This window comes from Charadrius vociferus, unplaced genomic scaffold, assembly GCF_000708025.1.
Source record: "Charadrius vociferus isolate BGI_N301 unplaced genomic scaffold, ASM70802v2 scaffold793, whole genome shotgun sequence".
In the NCBI taxonomy this organism is placed as follows: Eukaryota; Metazoa; Chordata; class Aves; order Charadriiformes; family Charadriidae; genus Charadrius; species Charadrius vociferus.
Genome location: NW_009647833.1, coordinates 871300 through 888589, shown reverse-complemented (window position 1 = coordinate 888589; position 17290 = coordinate 871300). Strand labels below are relative to the sequence as shown.

General features: G+C 51.2%; 2 protein-coding genes across 2 annotated transcripts in view; one reads left to right on the top strand and one right to left on the bottom strand.

Moving 5' to 3' along the window:
- Positions 1 to 3072, bottom strand: part of LOC104284404 (multidrug and toxin extrusion protein 2-like) — a 45899-nt gene extending 42827 nt beyond the window's left edge. The window contains exon 1 of the mRNA XM_009882738.1: positions 2986 to 3072. Coding sequence (XP_009881040.1) covers positions 2986 to 3072 — 87 coding nt within the window. The remainder of the gene's footprint in view (positions 1 to 2985) is intronic.
- Positions 3073 to 3708: 636 nt separating this feature from the next.
- Positions 3709 to 17290, top strand: part of NXN (nucleoredoxin) — a 21331-nt gene continuing 7749 nt past the window's right edge. Inside the window, exons 1-5 of the mRNA XM_009882737.1 lie at positions 3709 to 4164; positions 10308 to 10425; positions 11717 to 11850; positions 12265 to 12365; positions 12924 to 13030. Coding sequence (XP_009881039.1) covers positions 3709 to 4164; positions 10308 to 10425; positions 11717 to 11850; positions 12265 to 12365; positions 12924 to 13030 — 916 coding nt within the window. The remainder of the gene's footprint in view (positions 4165 to 10307; positions 10426 to 11716; positions 11851 to 12264; positions 12366 to 12923; positions 13031 to 17290) is intronic.

The window sequence follows — 17290 nt, the reverse complement described above, 5'->3', positions numbered from 1 at the left end:
ATCTGAGGAGGGTTGCTGCCAGCGTACAGCAGTCTTCAGCGTTCTATAAAAAAACACACGATTGGCTCTTCCTTTTGCACAGAACCTCCCTTATTCCCACCGTCCAGCCCTCTGCGTCACCTCCTGGCTCGCCGTTGGCTCAAAGCCTCAGCAGCAGAGCGGGCGCCGGGCATCCTCGCCTCGCCGAAGCCTGCGATCTCTGAGCCTCCCCCTCCAGCTGGAGGGAGTTAATATGCTGCATCTTATCTGACATTTTGAACTCCCCCGTGGGATTCGCGTTGTCATCGGTTCCTGGCAGCAGCTTCTCATTTCACTGTGGCTGCCTTCGTGCCATGCTCGGGGTGGAGGGAGGGACACCGTGCCCGAGGCTCGCTCGCACCAGGGGTCGGTTCTGTCTTCCCGGTCCCGTATGTCATCCGTATGCTGACTCATGGGCTCTTGCCTCTCTGTAAAACTATATATTCTGTGACTTCCGTCAGTCAAGTCAGGATGTAGCTGGAGCTTTTAACCTTCCTAGTGATTTATCACCGTCCCTGTTCATCTTTTTAATTGGTTTGGCAGTTGCAAGACACACTGCTCAAGCCTTAAAATAAAGAAGAGGAAGCCCCAGCCTGCTGTCTCGTTCCTCCGCGGTCGATGGCTCTGGAGCTGGGGGCCTCTTGCGTCTCGGTGCTGGGTTTCGTGGGATGGATCAGGTTCCTTTGCTTGTCCTGCACCTGGCCCACCATGTGTGTGTGTCGTAAACCCCCCATCCCCTCGGCCCCGTCTGCCTGGCCCCCTCCGGGCTCACTCAGCACTGGTTATCCCCTCCCTCCCTCCTCTGCCTCCGTGCCCACCCCAAACCACGTCCCCCTGCCCTCCCACCTTCCCTGTCCCTCTGCCTTCTCCTCGTGGGTAATGCCACCAGCTTTGCTGGAGCACAGCTTGATGGGAAAGCCCCTCTGCAAAGGAGCCGTTGGGTGGGAAAATGGCTTCTCCAACCTCCTGCCTGCTGCCTTTTCCTGCTGTTGTGGTGTCAGCGCATCCGAGCTGTGGCCAACTTTGTTCTGCTACGGTTTTTAATATGTACAGGTGATTAATTGCAAATGTGTGGCTTGCAGTGGCATTCTCCTGCGTAGACATCGGTGGCTGTGTGCTGGGCAGGTTTATGTTCCCAGCCTGCAGCCTTTCTGCCCAGGGGCTGAGTGTCAGTCTGAGGAGCTGGAGGAAGAGAAGAAGTGCTCAGCAGGAGAGTGTTTTCTGGGCAGCCTGACCCGTTACATCCGTCCTGCCTGCATCACAAGTCGGTCTGATGGTCTTCCCCGCAGGGCACCTGGCTCCAGCTCTGGGGCTCAGCTGTGCTTGTGAAGTGTGTGTTAAGAGGACATGGAGGCCCTGAGAGCACGTCATGATTGGTGGTTTAGCCCAGAACAGTTTTGGATGGTGGGATGTTTGCACAGGGTGGACTTCTTCATGGCTCCAGAGAAGAAGTGCCCTGTGAGTGCCTGGCTGCGCTGGGTCGGTGCGGGCTGTGGGACCCTCTTCCACCCCAAGAGCCGGGCAGGAGCAGGATAACTCCGAGCTGTTGCTGGTGGGGATTGCTTTTCCCAGCCAGAGCTTGAGAGCACCTGGGTCTGGTTAACTCCCCGCATATTTTGACCTGAGTGCAGTTACGGAGTGAATCCCTCGAGCTGTGCCGACCCTCCGAGCTGCGAGTGGAGCCCATTGCCTGTCTTACATGCAAAGCCCAGAGCTGCCCCAGCAGCGTGGGCTGTGAGCAGGAGCCAGGGCTGTGGTTATTGCCTTTCTAGCTCTGCAGCTGTGTAACCTTTGCATGAAAATTCTCCTTGGGTTGCAAACCAGGAGTGCTGCCAGACTGCGATTCAACGCCGTCGGCTCTGAGACGCCGAGATGGATGCGGCTGTAGGGAGCGCCAGACCAACCACTGCACCCTCTCCTGAGATCAGCTGGAGGAAAGTTGCTTTGAAATAGTCTGAGTGTTCGCAGTGATGCAAGCGCTGTGTTGAGGGGAGGTTTTTGTAATGAAGTGTCAGCAGTGATGCTACGGATGAGCTATTGCATTTCAAAAGAGGCTGTGTAATTAGCAGGTTTCCCATCCAGTGGGTGTATTGACAGCAGTGGGCACAAGAAAGTGTTTGCAGATGTCATGGTAGTTTTAGAAAGGTCTCCCAAGTTGCTAGCCTGGGGGATGTCCTGGTGCTGGCATGTCCCAGGCAGGTCACTGCTCACCAGTCTCTTGGGGCTGCGGCATCCTGAAGCCCTTGCTCCCCTGGGTGCGTTACAGTGCTAACAAATGCTGGTTTGTTTTCCATCATTTTTTTGGTCTGATTGTGTAAAGTTCCCTTTCGGATTAACTGCTGAAAACAAAACAGAAATCGCACTAATACCTCACTGTGAGCATTAAACAACAACAACAAAAAATCCTTATTTCCCTGCAGATTTAAAAGTCTTTTGTGTTTGGTGGGAACTCTGTCTAAACTCAGGACTTTTCAGAAGTGTTTGTTTCTTAATGATCGGGGATTGCAAGGCTTTTGACCTAAGATTACTATCAGTGCTCGATGCTGGCTGCCTTCGGCTGCTTTCGAGGGAACAGTAGCGGCAAAAGCAAAGGCAGTGGGTAGGAAGCCCGGGCTGTACTGTGCGGTGGTTCTGGCAGCCATCCCACTTCCAATGACGGATGAGACTGGGGACCAAGAGAGACCCTGAACTTCTATTCAACGTCCCAGTCTGCCACTCCGCCCCTCGCCTTTCCTATGAACAGATGGGAAAATATCCCTTCCCCATAGAGAGAGAGAAATTATTATTTTTTCTTATTACCTTTGTGTTTACATAGCTGTTTCTTACTCAGTGCTAGTCATTTGGGGGCGTAATTTATAGGGGCCATGTATGATCCACTTCTACATGTGTCTTAAATTTTTCCCACAAACACTTTAACTCCCTCTGTCCTCGCTGCTTTTTATGTGTTTGTCTTGCTGTCTTACCTACCGCGAAAGCATGAAAAAATTCCGGTGAAAAACAGGTAACGGAGGCTGGGTTGAAGGTGCTGGCAGACCCCCTGAGTTCTGCACCCATCTTTGTGCAATCCCTGTGCCCCCATTCTCCTGGGGGCAGAGGGGGAGAGTGCTTGGCTCAAAGCAGAACTGCTGGGAGAAAAATTGTTTATGAAATATCTTGAGCTGCTCACATGCAAGCCTCCTTTTAAGAGGTAAAGCAAGGCAGGCACATGGAGAAAAAAGGCATTTCTTGGGACGTGTATTTCCTAGTCCTGGGTACGACGCTATATCCTGAAATTCTGCATTGTCTTCAAGCTGCTGAATACAATTTGATGAACAGCTGGAAAAAGGAGGTTGATAAAAGATACTCTTCATGCGTTGATAGACTGGCCTGTCTGTAGCATTCTCCGTGCATGATTTACTGCCTGCATTGTTATCTGTATGTTTAGACAAATGCTACTTCGCCCTGATCCTGGGATCAAATGAAGCTGCCAGCCCAGTGCTTCTTTGAAACTTGCACATATAAAATAACCAGGCCACCTCCTGTGTCGGCTGCGGGCCCTGGGGCTTTTGCTCTCCATAGATCATGTTAAACTGCTCTTCAGTTCTGCTCAAATTAAATGTTTTCCTATCAGATGTGGGCTGCAGAGGATCCAGCCTGTCAGCCTGCATGTGCGTCAGGAGGAGAGGAGGCAGCTTGTGCTCCGAGCTGGGTATGCGTGCCAGCCATATGCTGCTTTGCCCTCACATAAAATGCTCAGCTCACAGTCGGTTGGACGGCTTAGCCCGGGAAATTGTGAAGAGCAACGATGCCAGTGCTGGGGTGACCAGGGCGGTAAGAGGAAGAAAACGGGAAGAAGCGAAGGGGCCGGGACGTGAGGTTGGGCTGGCCCGAGTCCCTCACCCCGGGGCTTTGGCTGCGGAGCTCCTCGGGGGAACAAAGAGCAGCTCTTCGCTGGCAGCCGCCTCGCCAGAAAACCCCGCAGAGAGGATTTCCTTCCGCTTCGGCTCCAAAGATTTTGCTGTTGTGTTTTGCGGCCGGGAAGAACAAAAGCTCGGGGTTGCAAGCTGGCTCCTGCCAGGGTCTCCCCTGCCCCCCTGCCGGCTGCTGGGCGATGCAGGCGGCCTCAAGCCGGACCGTGCTGTGCCAGGCTCCTGCCACGGAGCCACGGTAAGGAGAGGGTGGAGGTGACAAGCAGGACTTCTGATTTGATTTGTTTATTTTTCACTCGCACTAAGGCATATTGCTGGAACGTGACTGGCATGCGGAGCATCTGCAGCAGGCGCTGCTGGGCCAAGTGCTGGGGGAAACTGGTCCTAAGGTTGGTTTTAACTGGGCTTTCTCCCATCGTAGGCAGCGTGGGGGCAGAGGGGAACGATAACACAGCAGCGTGGCTTCCCACCAGTCCCTGTGTGCCTGCAGCCCCGGTGCCCTACGCTGTCAGTCTCAGCCGTTCACATCAATCTTGTTTATTGCAATTCCAAATCCTCCCTCCTCAGCTCATTAATGTTCTTAGAGCAGACGTCTCTCTCACCATTGTATTTTGTAATTAGATTTTGATTGGCTTTCAGAGAGAAACAGCAGCACAATAGACATTAATTTATCCCAAGCCTCGCTCGCTCTCCTCTGTGTCGCAAGGTCAGACCTCGGTGTGCACCATCTGCCCTCGACGCCTTCCCCACTATTGGGCTGCGTGCCGTTCCCGCACTGCATCCCCTTCCATTTAAGGGGGTTCCCTTCTGCACAAAGGGAGAGGAGCGGCAAGGGAGGGCTGGAAGAGGAGCCTTTGCTCGAGCTGAGCTTGAATCGCAGGGACAGGCGTGACCTGGATTTAAATCGACAGGGCGAGGGAGCAGCCTGTTCTGCAGCCCCGTGCCTGCTGTCTGCAGAGCCTGGGTGGCCCCCGGTGCATGTAAACCCTTTAAGGCACGATGTAAAAACCGCAATTTAACATTGCGAGCGAGCGAGGACAGAGAGGTCCCCCGCAGCGCCAGACTGTGGGAGCAGAGCGGTGGGGATGGCCGTGGCTGTCTCGCCAGCCTGGAGCCGGTCTGCGCGGCGGAGCTGGAGGCAGAGCTGGGAAATGGGCTCTGCAGGTCACCGCAGCCCTGGACCAAGGGCGCTTTGCCACCCGAGCACTACTTGTGAGTTCCTCAGACAGACCTTATGTTTCAGCCTATGGCTCTGGAACCAGAGACCATCAAAAGCCGAGCTTGCGTCTGTAATGGAGACCCCGCTGCGCTCTTGGTGTGAGCACCCATGGGGCTGCTGAAAAGCGGGGTCTTGGCAACGCCTCACTGGAGGAATTGCCCAGACCCTGAGGATATTGCCTCTTAGGCTGGATTTTTAGAAGAAAAGTGGCTTTGCGTTTCGTTTAGCAGAAAGCAGCAGCTGTCCACGTTGGGAACATGTTCATTATTGCTGAGGGATCCGCTTTTGAGTTCTTAAATGAGCTTTTATCTGGATGTCGCTGGTCAGGGTGGAAGCATGGGTTGGAATATGAGCAGAGGAAGTTTCTGCACTGCTGCTGGCACGGGCAGGTGCCTTTGAAACCTCCGCATCTCCCGAGTGGAGGCAGCTCTGTATCCTGTGGGGGATGGATGCACAGGACCTTTTATGGTCCAGGTTCTCACAACAATAGAAAACCGCAGCCCCCAGCGAGGGCGGGAGGACCGTTTTCCCACCGGCCAGGGCTCCTTTCACTGCAAGCAGTTGTGCTTTATCTTTGCCAGCGTTAACTGCTGCAGTTCGGGATTTATGTTAGTAAGTGAATGTGACCAAGGGCTGATAAATCAATCAGCAGAACCAAAAATAGCACCCGGCAGCTGTTGGGAGCAGGGGATCCCTTCCCCACCAGTACGCACAGAGCAGGAGGGGATTTTGTCCGCCCCGGCCGAGTGCCAGCCCTGCGCAGAAACAGCCGTGGGCTGCTGGGGAGACCTCTCGTCTGACACCTTTATCTGGAAAAATTACTGTGGCTGTCTGCAAACTTTTCTCCAACGTGCCTCTCAGCCAGCCATTTCCCAGTCACTAAGGTGGGAGAAATAACCGAGCCAGCCGCCGGTTGGGACCGATGCTGTGCGCTGCTGCGTGGCCTGTCGTCTCGGGGTCGCCTCAGACCTCAAATGATAAGTGATCGTTTTAAAATCTCTCATGGCCGGTCGTGGATGGAGTTGCAGAGGGAGCCAAGGGCTGCGGTTTCCAGGTCCTCCAGTACTGTGTGGTGATGCTTTGTGTAGGGATAAGGTTACCAGAGGAATCTGGTGAGTCTGGTTTTTCCGCTGGACTGCTGCACTTAAACCACCTGCACAGGAGCCAGAGAGGTTTCTGTAAAGCTGATCAGCCTGTACGGCGTCTTGCGAGGGGGTGTATTTCCTCGCTCCTTCTTCAGCGGCCGTTGTGGAGTAAGTATTGAGTTTAGCAGGCGTGCAGCCTGAACCAGGAGTGAAGGGCTCTCCGAGAGGATCAGCTGCTTTCGGGCTGAATAGTCCGTAGATTATTTCCACATCTGTGTTAGCTTTGGCTTGATCCCACAGATTTGCAACAGCTGTTGGGAAGCGGAGCAGAGATCCCCTCTTTAAATGGATGATCAAATCCTCAGAGTGTGGAGTATGTTATTTCTATGTCATCCTCTTCACGGCAGGAAAAACAGCTTTTAAAAGTTGCTGAGGCAGCACTCTGCCTTGCTGCCTGAGCTATCATCCCATCGTCCTGTGGTTTCAGAGCAAGTCATAATTTGCTTTCCACATCCCACGCCCAGCCCAACACAGGATCCTTTGCGGGGTGCGCGGTTGTGCAGGTACTTGTACAAGGGATGCCTTTTTTTCTCCTAGGCTCCCCTCCCTGCCTGGACCACAACCAGTGGGCGTACGCTGAGCGGGACCGAGGAGGAGCTCGTCTCCTTTCCAGATCCTGTGTGTGTGCAAACCCTTGGCATCTTACCCTGAGAAGAAAGGCTTTAGGTGGAGATTGGGTGTCTTTGCTCAAAGCTGCAGTTCAGCTGCAAAATAGTGGTGTGGTGTGGGAATCCCATAGTGAGCTATCTTATCCAAAAAGCCCAGCCAAAATGAGCCAGTCCTGTCTCCTCTCATGGTTCTGCTCTTTCAGGCCAGACCTGCAGTGTGCTTCAGCTTTGGAAAGCTGAGTCTGGCTGAAGAGTGCCGGAGCAGTGGGAATGGTGGTAGATCCTGGCACGCGTCCTGCAGCGCATGCGTTTCTCATTCCCCCTCAGCGTTCCTAGCGCACAGGAGAATCATCAAACCAAACTGCTCCTGCTTTAAACGGCACATTCGTGTACTTTCAGATACAGACAGCAAAATTAATATGGTTAGTGTGTGGAGACCGCTAATTTGCAATTCAAGACTTTCATAACTGGGCTTAAAATGGCAATCCAATTCCAGTCGTCTTACATACAATTGTCATATGTGTTCATTGGTGTTGAATGACGGATTTCAGTGATAAGCCGGGCAGCAAATACGCTGCACATAGTAAGCACTGCTCAGCATGCATGAAGCTCCGAAGGGATTGGTGTGACCTGTGATGGCTGGGTGGTGGTGCCTGGGAGCTGCGTGATGCTTGCAGCTTTTGCAAAGATGCAGGGTAAAACCCGGCAGTTTTGGTTGCTTTTTCTTATTCACCCAAAGTGTGACTGAGCGTGACATGATGTTCGTTGGGTTCAAATCTCAGAGTTCGTTGATGGATGTGCTTCCCCAGCAGCAGCAGATGTCACGTTGACCTTTTTTGATGCTTTTTGACCCTTTCGACACACGCCTAGCTTCAAGCTTGCATGAGGCATTCTCCTGTGGACCCTCAATGATGAGTTAGAAGTGGCAACGCTCCGTTTCATGGGGACAGAGTATCTGGATTCCAGGTTACCCGTACTGCAGATGTCTGAGCAGCCAAGACCAGTCTCTGCAAAGGTGGTTAGGGCCCAGTGGGGACTGATGGCATATGCATCCTGAGAAGATCCAGGGCCACTGTTGGTGAGAGCTGCCAGGTCTGCTGGACCCCGTAGACTGCCTGGAGCCAGCCATGCACCGCTCACTCCAGTGCTTCCAGCAGGAGCGGGTTTGGTTTGGTTTGATCTTATCCCCTTATCTAGCGTGTCACAGCCCTGTCCCTCTGAGCTTGGCCACTCCATGCAGCCTCTGGCTCTGAAGTGCAGACCCTGCCGCTTCCCCAGCCAAACAAAACTGCTGCCACCCGCCGTAGGGCCCCAGGGGAGCTGCTGGCCGTATACAAAGGACTTCGCAAAATGAAGTGAAATGTAAGCAACTGTTTAAAGAGAACAATCCAATTGCTAGTTGTAATTTCCTCATTGTTTGCAACACCCTCTTAAATGCCTGTGATCCTTATAAAGACCTTTTCCCCACTCTTTAAACTTCACAGAAGTGGGTTTTACCTTCTGTGGTTTGAAGGCCCTCATTGTGAGGGGGCTGGTTTGCATTTAGTATGATTTTTCTTTTTCTTTTTCATGCCCAAGGCCATTTGGTGTGTGAATTGGCATTGTGAATGAGTCCGCTTGTCCCAAAAAATAGGTCTATTGGAAGTTGAAGGCTGATGGGCAGGACACAAAGTGTTGCCTTTCTCTGGGTCCTAGTAGAAGATGGAGGTTAATAAAGTCTTCCTAGATCAGTATTAATGCTTTCCTTCAGACCCAAGAGGGTTTTGCTAACACCCCCTTGCAAGTAGGCTGGCTCGTGTCACTCATCCAGGTACACGTTTTATAAAAACATGTTGGAAGAAATATTTAATACAGTGCCATTAAAACCTGAACGTGGATGTGACTTTTCCCTCAGCTAGATCTCTGGTGAGCAAACCAAGGGATGCGGTTTGCTCTGCCTGCACATTGCATCCCATTCCTGCCCTCGTTTTCCTGGTTCCCCAGATCATTCCCATCTCGGGAAATGGAATTGCCTCTATTCAAAAATTGTGGATGTGGCCCCATTTCTCTGGAAAAGCATGTGGGTCCAGTTTCCACATCAGATACTGATAGAAGCAGCAGCACGTTGTGTGAGGGTTTCTCCAGGTCTTGTGTTCAAACCCTCCCACTGGTGCTGGGTGGGATTCTCGGTGGTCCTTTCCTGTCATTCTCCCTTGGCTGGGTTTTATTCTCCAAACCCATGCGAGTTGTAAACACCCGGAGCCCGGGGGGCTTTGCAGAGCAGCACTTGATGTCAGGGGAAAGGTGGTGATTCATTTCCTTCCCCTCTGGCTCTCAGCTATAGTTTGGCTTTTGTTTAAGTTTGATAATTCACTGCTGGGCTGTTTAGGTTGAAACGCGTGGAGAAATGCAAAATGTAAGTAAATGTGGCAATTTCACAGCAGCTCCTCGGTGCAAGGTGGGGAGACCGGCTCCTACCCTCCGCCCTGGTGCTGTGCCCAGGCTGCTCCCCCGCCAGCCGCTGTCCTCGTCTCGTTCCTCCTTGTCCCTGTGAGCTTCTGTAGGTGGGTGAAGCTCCAAATTATCCTATGCCAGAAGTATATGATGAGAAATGTCAGCCCGCTGCTGTGTGACACCCAGAACACTTGGTCACTGGTGTAGTGCAGAGCCGAGCTTGATGCAAAACATAATGACCAGCAGATAGCAATATTTAGACCGGGATGCCCAAAATGTGGCCATCGCAGCCTGCGTGGCTTCTGTCTATAGCCGGCGGGGACTGCTGGCGAGGCTGGCAGTGCGGGATAGATGAGCTGGGCTACGCAGCCACCAGGCTGATGTCAAACCCATTAATCAGTTCCTGGGAACAAACCCGGGAAGCCCCAGTTACAGAAGAATTGTGTTTCTGTGTGTTGGCCTTGTTTTCAGCGTGGCTGTGTCTTGGCAGGGCTTGCTGGTTTGTTTAATGAACATTGAAATGGGAGGGGAGGAAGCAGCCAGGGAAGTATTACAAATTGCTTCAGAGCAGTGGCATTAAAAGTATTTGTGCTTACCGTGTCTTCTAAACAAAGACCTCAAAGTATGGTAACTATCATCCCCATTTTACTTGCAAAGAGGCAAATGCAGCAGGAGGAGTAGCTTTACCCGCGCTCACGGGCAAGCCTGCAACAGGCATGAGACAAACGCTGGTCTGACCCACGGTACTGAGGGGATGGTGTTGACAGATCGTGTCTCTGCGGGTGCTGGACGTCCAGGTTGGCCCAGCAGCTCTGGAGAGATGCCCTCACATGCCTTCATAGGCGTTACTGAAGCACCAACTCTGTTTTTGTGCTTAGCTCTGGCCTCTGCTCTGAACGCTGCTGACACCCCCAAATCTGCTTCTTCACGCTGCTTAGTTTACCTTTCTTCTCTCCCCACCCAAACTCTTTTACAGCTGAAGCTGTGGAACAAGTACAGAGTCTCTAACATTCCTTCCCTGATATTTATCGATGCCTCCACCGGGAAGGTGGTTTGCAGGAATGGGCTCCTGGTAATCCGAGATGACCCAGAAGGTAAGACCTGGAATCCTGTGTGCCATAGAAACACAGGCATATGGCTGCCTTTGCATTTCAGTTCATTTCTAATTGCCTTGGAGGGAAAAAAAAAAAGGAAACAAACAGCTATTGTCATAGTTAACTAATCAAGGCACTGCATTATTTTCAGCATAAAATTTTCTGCATCATTCCTGCCAGATCTCGTGTTTTGATTTTACTTGTTGAAAAGTACAAAGATTTCCCCTCCAGGATTTTTGTCTGAAGTGCTAATGAGGAAAAAGTTAGTCTAACTGAAACATTAAGTTTGGATTTTTCCCTGATAGAGACACATGGACAGACAGACCCGGAGCCCAGACTTGCCATACCTTGGGAGCAGAATCCTTCCAAAATACTGAGTGGGACTTCATCACTGACATCACACTCTTTTAGGATAAATGAATTCCTCATTATTTACAAATGCAACAGAAAAATGCTACCGTTCTCCGTTTCTGAGGTTTACTGTACTGGGGGTTGATGTTAAATCCGTCTTCTTCCAATTTGCAAAAACCAAAATGAGGAAAAGATGTGCCCTTACTCATAGACTTTTCGCACCCATCAGTCAGCTGCTAGGCTGTCCATGCACACGTATTGCCGATCGTTTATTTCTTCATGCAGCAGATACTGAGCACAGTGACAGAGACTTTAATTCAGGTGGCAGGAACTGTGCAGCAAGTAGACATCGTGGCCTGAGCCATCTGTGATGTTTCCTCCTCTCTGGCTGAATACATAGATTGATTGCTCTGGGAGCTGGCAGCAGATGATTCGGAGCATGTGTTTGTGTGTACACGCACATGCTTGCTTTGGGGTGCAGAGGGTTAGTCTAAGTTTAGTTTATATATAGGTTTTATATATAAATATATGTAAACCATCTTTTACATATATATAAGGTTTTATAAATAAATAAATAAATGTAAAAATACATGGTTAGTACCAGTATAAGGCAAATAGTCTGACTGCATTCCTGAGCACGCACCACCTTGCCCTCTGTTGTTAAAACAAATGCTGTTGAAAAGGAAAAGATGCCTCGTGGGGCACAAAACCCGAGCAGGCTTTGTCAAGCCAAAGGTGCTGCAGCTCAAGCGAGGGTGCAGCCTACCTGTGAGAAAGAGGTGGCCCTGGTTCTGGTGTGGAGCTTGGCTTTCCTGGCTCCCCCATATCTTTTCAGAAGGCGAGACGGTTTTTTTGGTGGAACTTTTTGAAACTCTAAATGCTGCATGAGCATCTTGCTGTTTTGTGTCTTCTTTCCACCATCATCCCAACCCCTGTCCAGGTCTGGAGTTCCCCTGGGGGCCAAAACCCTTCTGTGAAGTTGTTGCTGGGCCTCTGCTAAGGAACAACGGCCAGACGCTAGACAGCGCTGCCCTGGAGGGCTCACACGTTGGGGTCTATTTCTCCGCGCACTGGGTGAGTAGTAGGTGTTTTGCAGAGCAGTTAGAGCGAGTTCAGGAGGTGCTCTGGGGATGCCCCTGCAGCTCTTGCTGCAGAGCTCTGTGGAAATGTAAAGACCTCTGGCTGGTTGGTGTTGAACCAGTTAAGATGCTCTGGCTATTCTGGAAGAAGTCGCAGTGTTGCAGTGGCCTGTCATCCTCAGCTGGCCCTTCGGAAGGGGAAGAGTGGTCAGATTTTAAAAATGGAAGAGTTTTTTTTGGCAACTTATGGGCCATAAGTCCCAGCCACGTTCAGGGCTGCTGCCCAGCCCTCCAGCAAAGATGAGGTCACGTCTGTCTTTTCATGGCCACTGGGTCATCTGGACATGCTGGGTATGGGTCTAACCCTGTGGAGGAGATCATGTCCTTATGCATGTGTTGTGTTTTGCAGTGCCCGCCGTGCCGAAGCCTCACAAGGGTCCTGGTGGAGTCCTACCGGAAAATCAAGGAGGCAGGCCAGAAGTTTGAGATACTCTTCGTTAGTGCAGACAGGTAAGGAAGCATTAACACCCTGTGCAGGCAGAGCTGGCCGCCCCCAAGCTGGGAAGCTATGAGCATTGCTGGTTTGATTTGAGGAGGAAATTTGATTTGGGGTCAAGCAGGTTGGCTCTGGTATCAGAAAGGCTGCCAGAGTCCGTTGCCGTCTGCCCAGCAGTGGAGGGCAAAGGGGAGTTAGCGAGGGAGCGGTGGGCTGAGAGCAGGCTCTGTCCGTGGAGCAGCTCTGTATTTTGCTTTGTGGCTCGTGGGTCTGAGGTCTGAAAAATGCTCAAGCTGCTGCTGCTGTCACTGTGGGTTGATGTTCAGATGCCCTAGAGAGTTTGAAATATTTTATCAAGAAAAAATGCACCATGCACCGCTTCTTGAGGGACTGGGCGATTTAAATTTGGTCTAGCTCTCACCAGGTCATGTCTGCCAGAAGCCCTTACTGGTGGGCTTTGGTGGAAGGGATAAAGGGCTTTGCAGGCCTGGTTTGTAATGCAGAGCAGAAGAAAGAGGCTTGCAGGCAGAGGAGCTGCACCCTGGATCCCATGCCATGTTCCCTTCGCACAGGTCAGAGGACTCCTTCAAGCAGTATTTCAGTGAGATGCCCTGGGTAGCTGTGCCGTACGCCGACGAGGCCAGACGGTCGCGCCTGAATCGACTCTATGGCATACAAGGTAGGAAGGCAGCACTGATGCACAGCTCTCCCTTCTGCTCCTTTTTCAGAATATTTGTAATGTCTCCTCTTGTTTAACTAAAACAAGAAAATGGCAAAGCAAAGCACAGTGCCCCAGGCAGAGCTGCTTCATGTTTCTGCTCTCTACAAACTCACATTCCTACCACCTGCCAGGCAGGCTGTTAGTTGAAACAGGACTTCCATAAACAACCTAATTCTTCCTGGAAACTTGGAAGCTGTTTTTGGCTTGGATGTTTTTTGCCTAATTACTGATTTATTTATTTTGCTTTTTCTTGAAGGTTTAAATTTCATTTTCTTGCTGGTTTATGTAACGCAAAGGCAGGCTATCCTTCTCTGTAGAGACTGAGGAAGATGGCATCTGGTTTATGTTAGTGACATGAATTACAGAAGAGCGTGTGTTTGATGTAAACCATGGTTCTGCCTTTACTGTACGTGCCAGTGCCAGAATTCCAGCAGCCCCGGCTGCTTGGAGGGGCAGGGGAGAAGGTCTGTCTGTCTGGGTGGCTTCAAAGCGTCTCGAAGACCATAAAAGCTCACAGCAGCCCTCCTGGGGACTGGCACCTTCTTTCTGCAAGGGACAAACTGCAGCACAGAGACGTGCAAGGTGAATAGCTCGCAAGGAGGTCTTCTGTACGTACATACAGTTTCTCTCTGTAGTTAAAGGGTCTTGCTGCAACGTGCCTGTTTCCTGCCATTTCCATGCAGCATCGGTGAGGTGGGCACAGGCTGGCAGAGGGTTAATACAGTCTGCAGGGGAAAAAGAGTGTTGCCAAAGGTTGCCAAGGGCCCGGGGAGAGTGACAGGAGAAACAATCCCTCCTTGGGGTCCTCTCCGAACACCCCTTCTGGGTTGAGCTCAGGTGCTGTCTCTCAGCTCTGTTCCCTGACCTTAAACCAAGAATAGCGATTTGCCTGCTTTAAATAGCCATCAGTTTGCTGCTTAATTACCTTCCCATGAGGCAAGAGCTTTCCAAAGTCATCTGTCTTTTCCCCGGCCCGCTCACAAACTTCTCCAGTGCCAGTTTCGGCTGAGCACTGCAGGACGGCTGCCAGTTTCACTGGGACTTTCTGTAAATAAGGTGTCCAGACATGGATACTTGAGCACCAGGCATGCTGTAGCCAGAGAAACAGTGACAACAGCTTTCCCTCTGACTCCAGACACTGGCTCCTTAAATGTCTCTCTTCGTTGTGCGCTGACCTGAAAATGTAAATATTTGCTGTTCCCCTGCACCCTGACCCCTTCCTCTGCCAGGGTAGCTCCCGTATTACCCCGCATTTCAGCTGCTCTCCCAGGGACGGTGACCCTGGAATTTAGGCACGTTTGAGTACAGACCCTTCTGCTTATCTGTCACGGTTTTCCTGTAAAGTGGGAACCTCTCCACGAGGAGGAACTGTGATCCTGCGAAGTTGTGTTGAAATGTGGAGACAGGCTAATTTGCACCCTACGTGGGAAGCATCACCGTCCCTCCTCCCTTCCCACCCGGGTACCACACAGCCTTTGCAAGGCTGGACTGGGCTCTGTGTACCCACTGCCATCCCAGGTGGAACACGGTGCTGTGGGAAGGGTGCCGGGGCACCAGGGAGACACAAGAGGGGGCTGGAGGGAAACCCTCGTGCTGCTCCCCAGGGACCTTGTTGTCCTTGCCCCCTGCACAAGCAGCAACTTGGGATCCTTCCTGCCGACTTTGGGGTTGCCCGCCTGTTTGCAGTCAGGCGTTCGCAGCAGGCTGCCACACTGGCTGTAGCAAAATCTTTTTGCAAACAGAGCTCAGCTTATCGCCTCTGGTGGTTATTCCACCTAAATGAAAAATTGGGTCCATGTAATCTGACCTGCCTTTTCCCAGGTGCACGGCTCTGATGCTGCCAAGCGTCTTCGAAGCCCACTTCGGAGCTGCACCTACGCACCAGCGAGAGCGTGTAGTCCATTCAGTGTCCGGGTTACCGTGCCCTGGGTTATGAGCACAGCATGCACATGGGGTGGTTTTTCCACTGGTGTTTGTAAGGCTGGGAGCTGAAACAACGGAAGAGCTTGTCTTCCCCAGCTGCTCTAAGTTCCTGAGTAGTAGAAAGCAGCAAGAGAGTCAAATCTCTTTGTTGTTTTAGTCCTGTGTTGGCCCCTACAGCATTCAAAAACTCAGTGTAAAATGTAAGTTGAGTTATTGGCCTTTATTTGGGTTTACTTGAATGCCTCCATTCATAACCCATGCGCAGTCAGGGGGCTGTACCATACCCACCTATATTAAATTGCTTCTGGGTGCAGCACTATCTTGAGAGAGTCATGCCTTGTGTCGTGGCTGCTTAGAAATAATTCTCCGTTGTGTGTGCAGCTCCCAGTCTGCGGGGTCCTGCCTTAGCTGAAATCGCCTGACGTTAGCTCTCCTTCCCATGGGATGGGAAGGGGTGATAAATGTTATGCTCAGATGGGAATTGCCCCCCGTTGTTTTACATCTTATGAGAGATTTTAGGTTTCTGAATATTCCCTGTGGACTCCGTGGTGTCTCTTCGGGATTTGCAGTCCCTTGGGGGAACTTCCAAAAGCTGTTGTTTCCCCTCTGCCCTATGCTTTAGCCCAGACACCCACAGGTCACTCTTGCAGCCCGGCTGGTGGGAGCAGCCTGGGAGTCACTGTTATGGGAGCTTTCTTGTACTAGGTTTCTGGAGCTTTCTTCTGAAAAGGTGAAAAAACAGTAAAAACCTCACCACCTGTCCCATGGTTGGTGTATTCTGAGTGTTTGCTTCACAGTGATTTTGATTACTCACCCCACAGACTTAATGCAGATGAGATTTCCATCTCAGATATGGGTTTTAATATATAAGGAAGTAAGTGTGTTGTCAGGTTTGGTAACAAATCATTTGGCCCCTGTGTTTTCATAAAATGCTGGGCCCGTGGGGACTGAATCCATTTTCTAATGCATAAAATCAAACTGAGCCCGTCTATGCTAATTCTTATCCAAGCTTATACAATATTCATTGCGGAGTGTCTGATCTGTGATTCTTCTTGTTAAGTAAATTCTGGTGCTATGACTCATGGCAATTACCAAAGCCCCCAAAAGGCACTAAAATAACAAATAGTGACTGGGATGAGTAGGGAGAGAGGAACTGTGGAGGAAATATTGCGGTTAGTGGGTGTGAATAAGGTTAAGGGCAGTTTCCCTGGTCCTGCTGGTCTGTGTCCCGTGCAAAGAGCACGTGTTTGCTAGGGGAGCAGTAACAGGGTTTGCCTGGAAAGACAAGGCTGATACTGTGGGATGCCACCGAGAGCCTGGTAAGGCTGTGTCCTAACCCCAGGGACCCACCAGGGATGCGCAGGAAGGAGCTGAGGAGACAGGGCAGCGATGCTCGGCACTGGGAGCAGATGGGTCGTGGCAGCCTCAGCCTTCACCAGGCAGGTCCGGAAAGGAAACCAGAGCTTTGTGGCTGGTGAGAAACCTCTGATGCCGGGTAAAAGGTGCAGGGATTGACCCAGCGCGTGTCACGCACCTCCTAACAGACTGCAAACCCGGCCCCGAGTTTTCTGATGTGTTACTTGTATTTTCCAAACGTGCCAAACCCAGGATTAATTATCTTAAAGACTCTTTGTTTTCTGAGCCGGTTTTGTATTTGCAGTTAGAGGTTTTAGTGGCTGGGTGCTTTGGTGTGTGTGTCTGCATACGCAAATCAGGTAAAGTCAAAATGCTTTGAATAGTGGATGAAGTCCCTGATAGCTGTGGGATCACTGTAACAACAATCTGTGTCTAAATCGGGCCCTGAATTTTTCCAGATCAGCAAAACTCATTTGAAATCTCTGCCTTGGTATGCTGCATTGTTCAGGCTGGCTGGTGACGGGGTACCGAGCTGAAGCCAGGTTTCTAGCCCATCCTTCATGTATAGTGCAGGTCTGGAGAGGACAGAAAAGCAGGCGTTTGGGACAGGGCTGGGAATTATAAATGGATAAAGATCCAAATCGTGTGAGAGATGCTGATCACCGTGTGCTTCTCCTGGCTTCAGTAGTAGTTTGTGCCTTGCAGGGTAGGGCCAGAGTGAGATTTCCCAATTCCATCCAGTCTGTTTAACCCAGCCCTGCCCTAGAGCTATTTTGAATACCAGCAGGTAATGAATAAGCCTTTTTGTGATACAAAATGGTTTTCTTGGCGTACCCTTAGGAATTGCAAGCCCAGCCATCAGGGCGTTCCTGCGCTACTGCTCTTGCACCAGCCCGGTGCTTGCAGCCCCTGCGCACAGGCAGGGATGAGCGCAGCGGT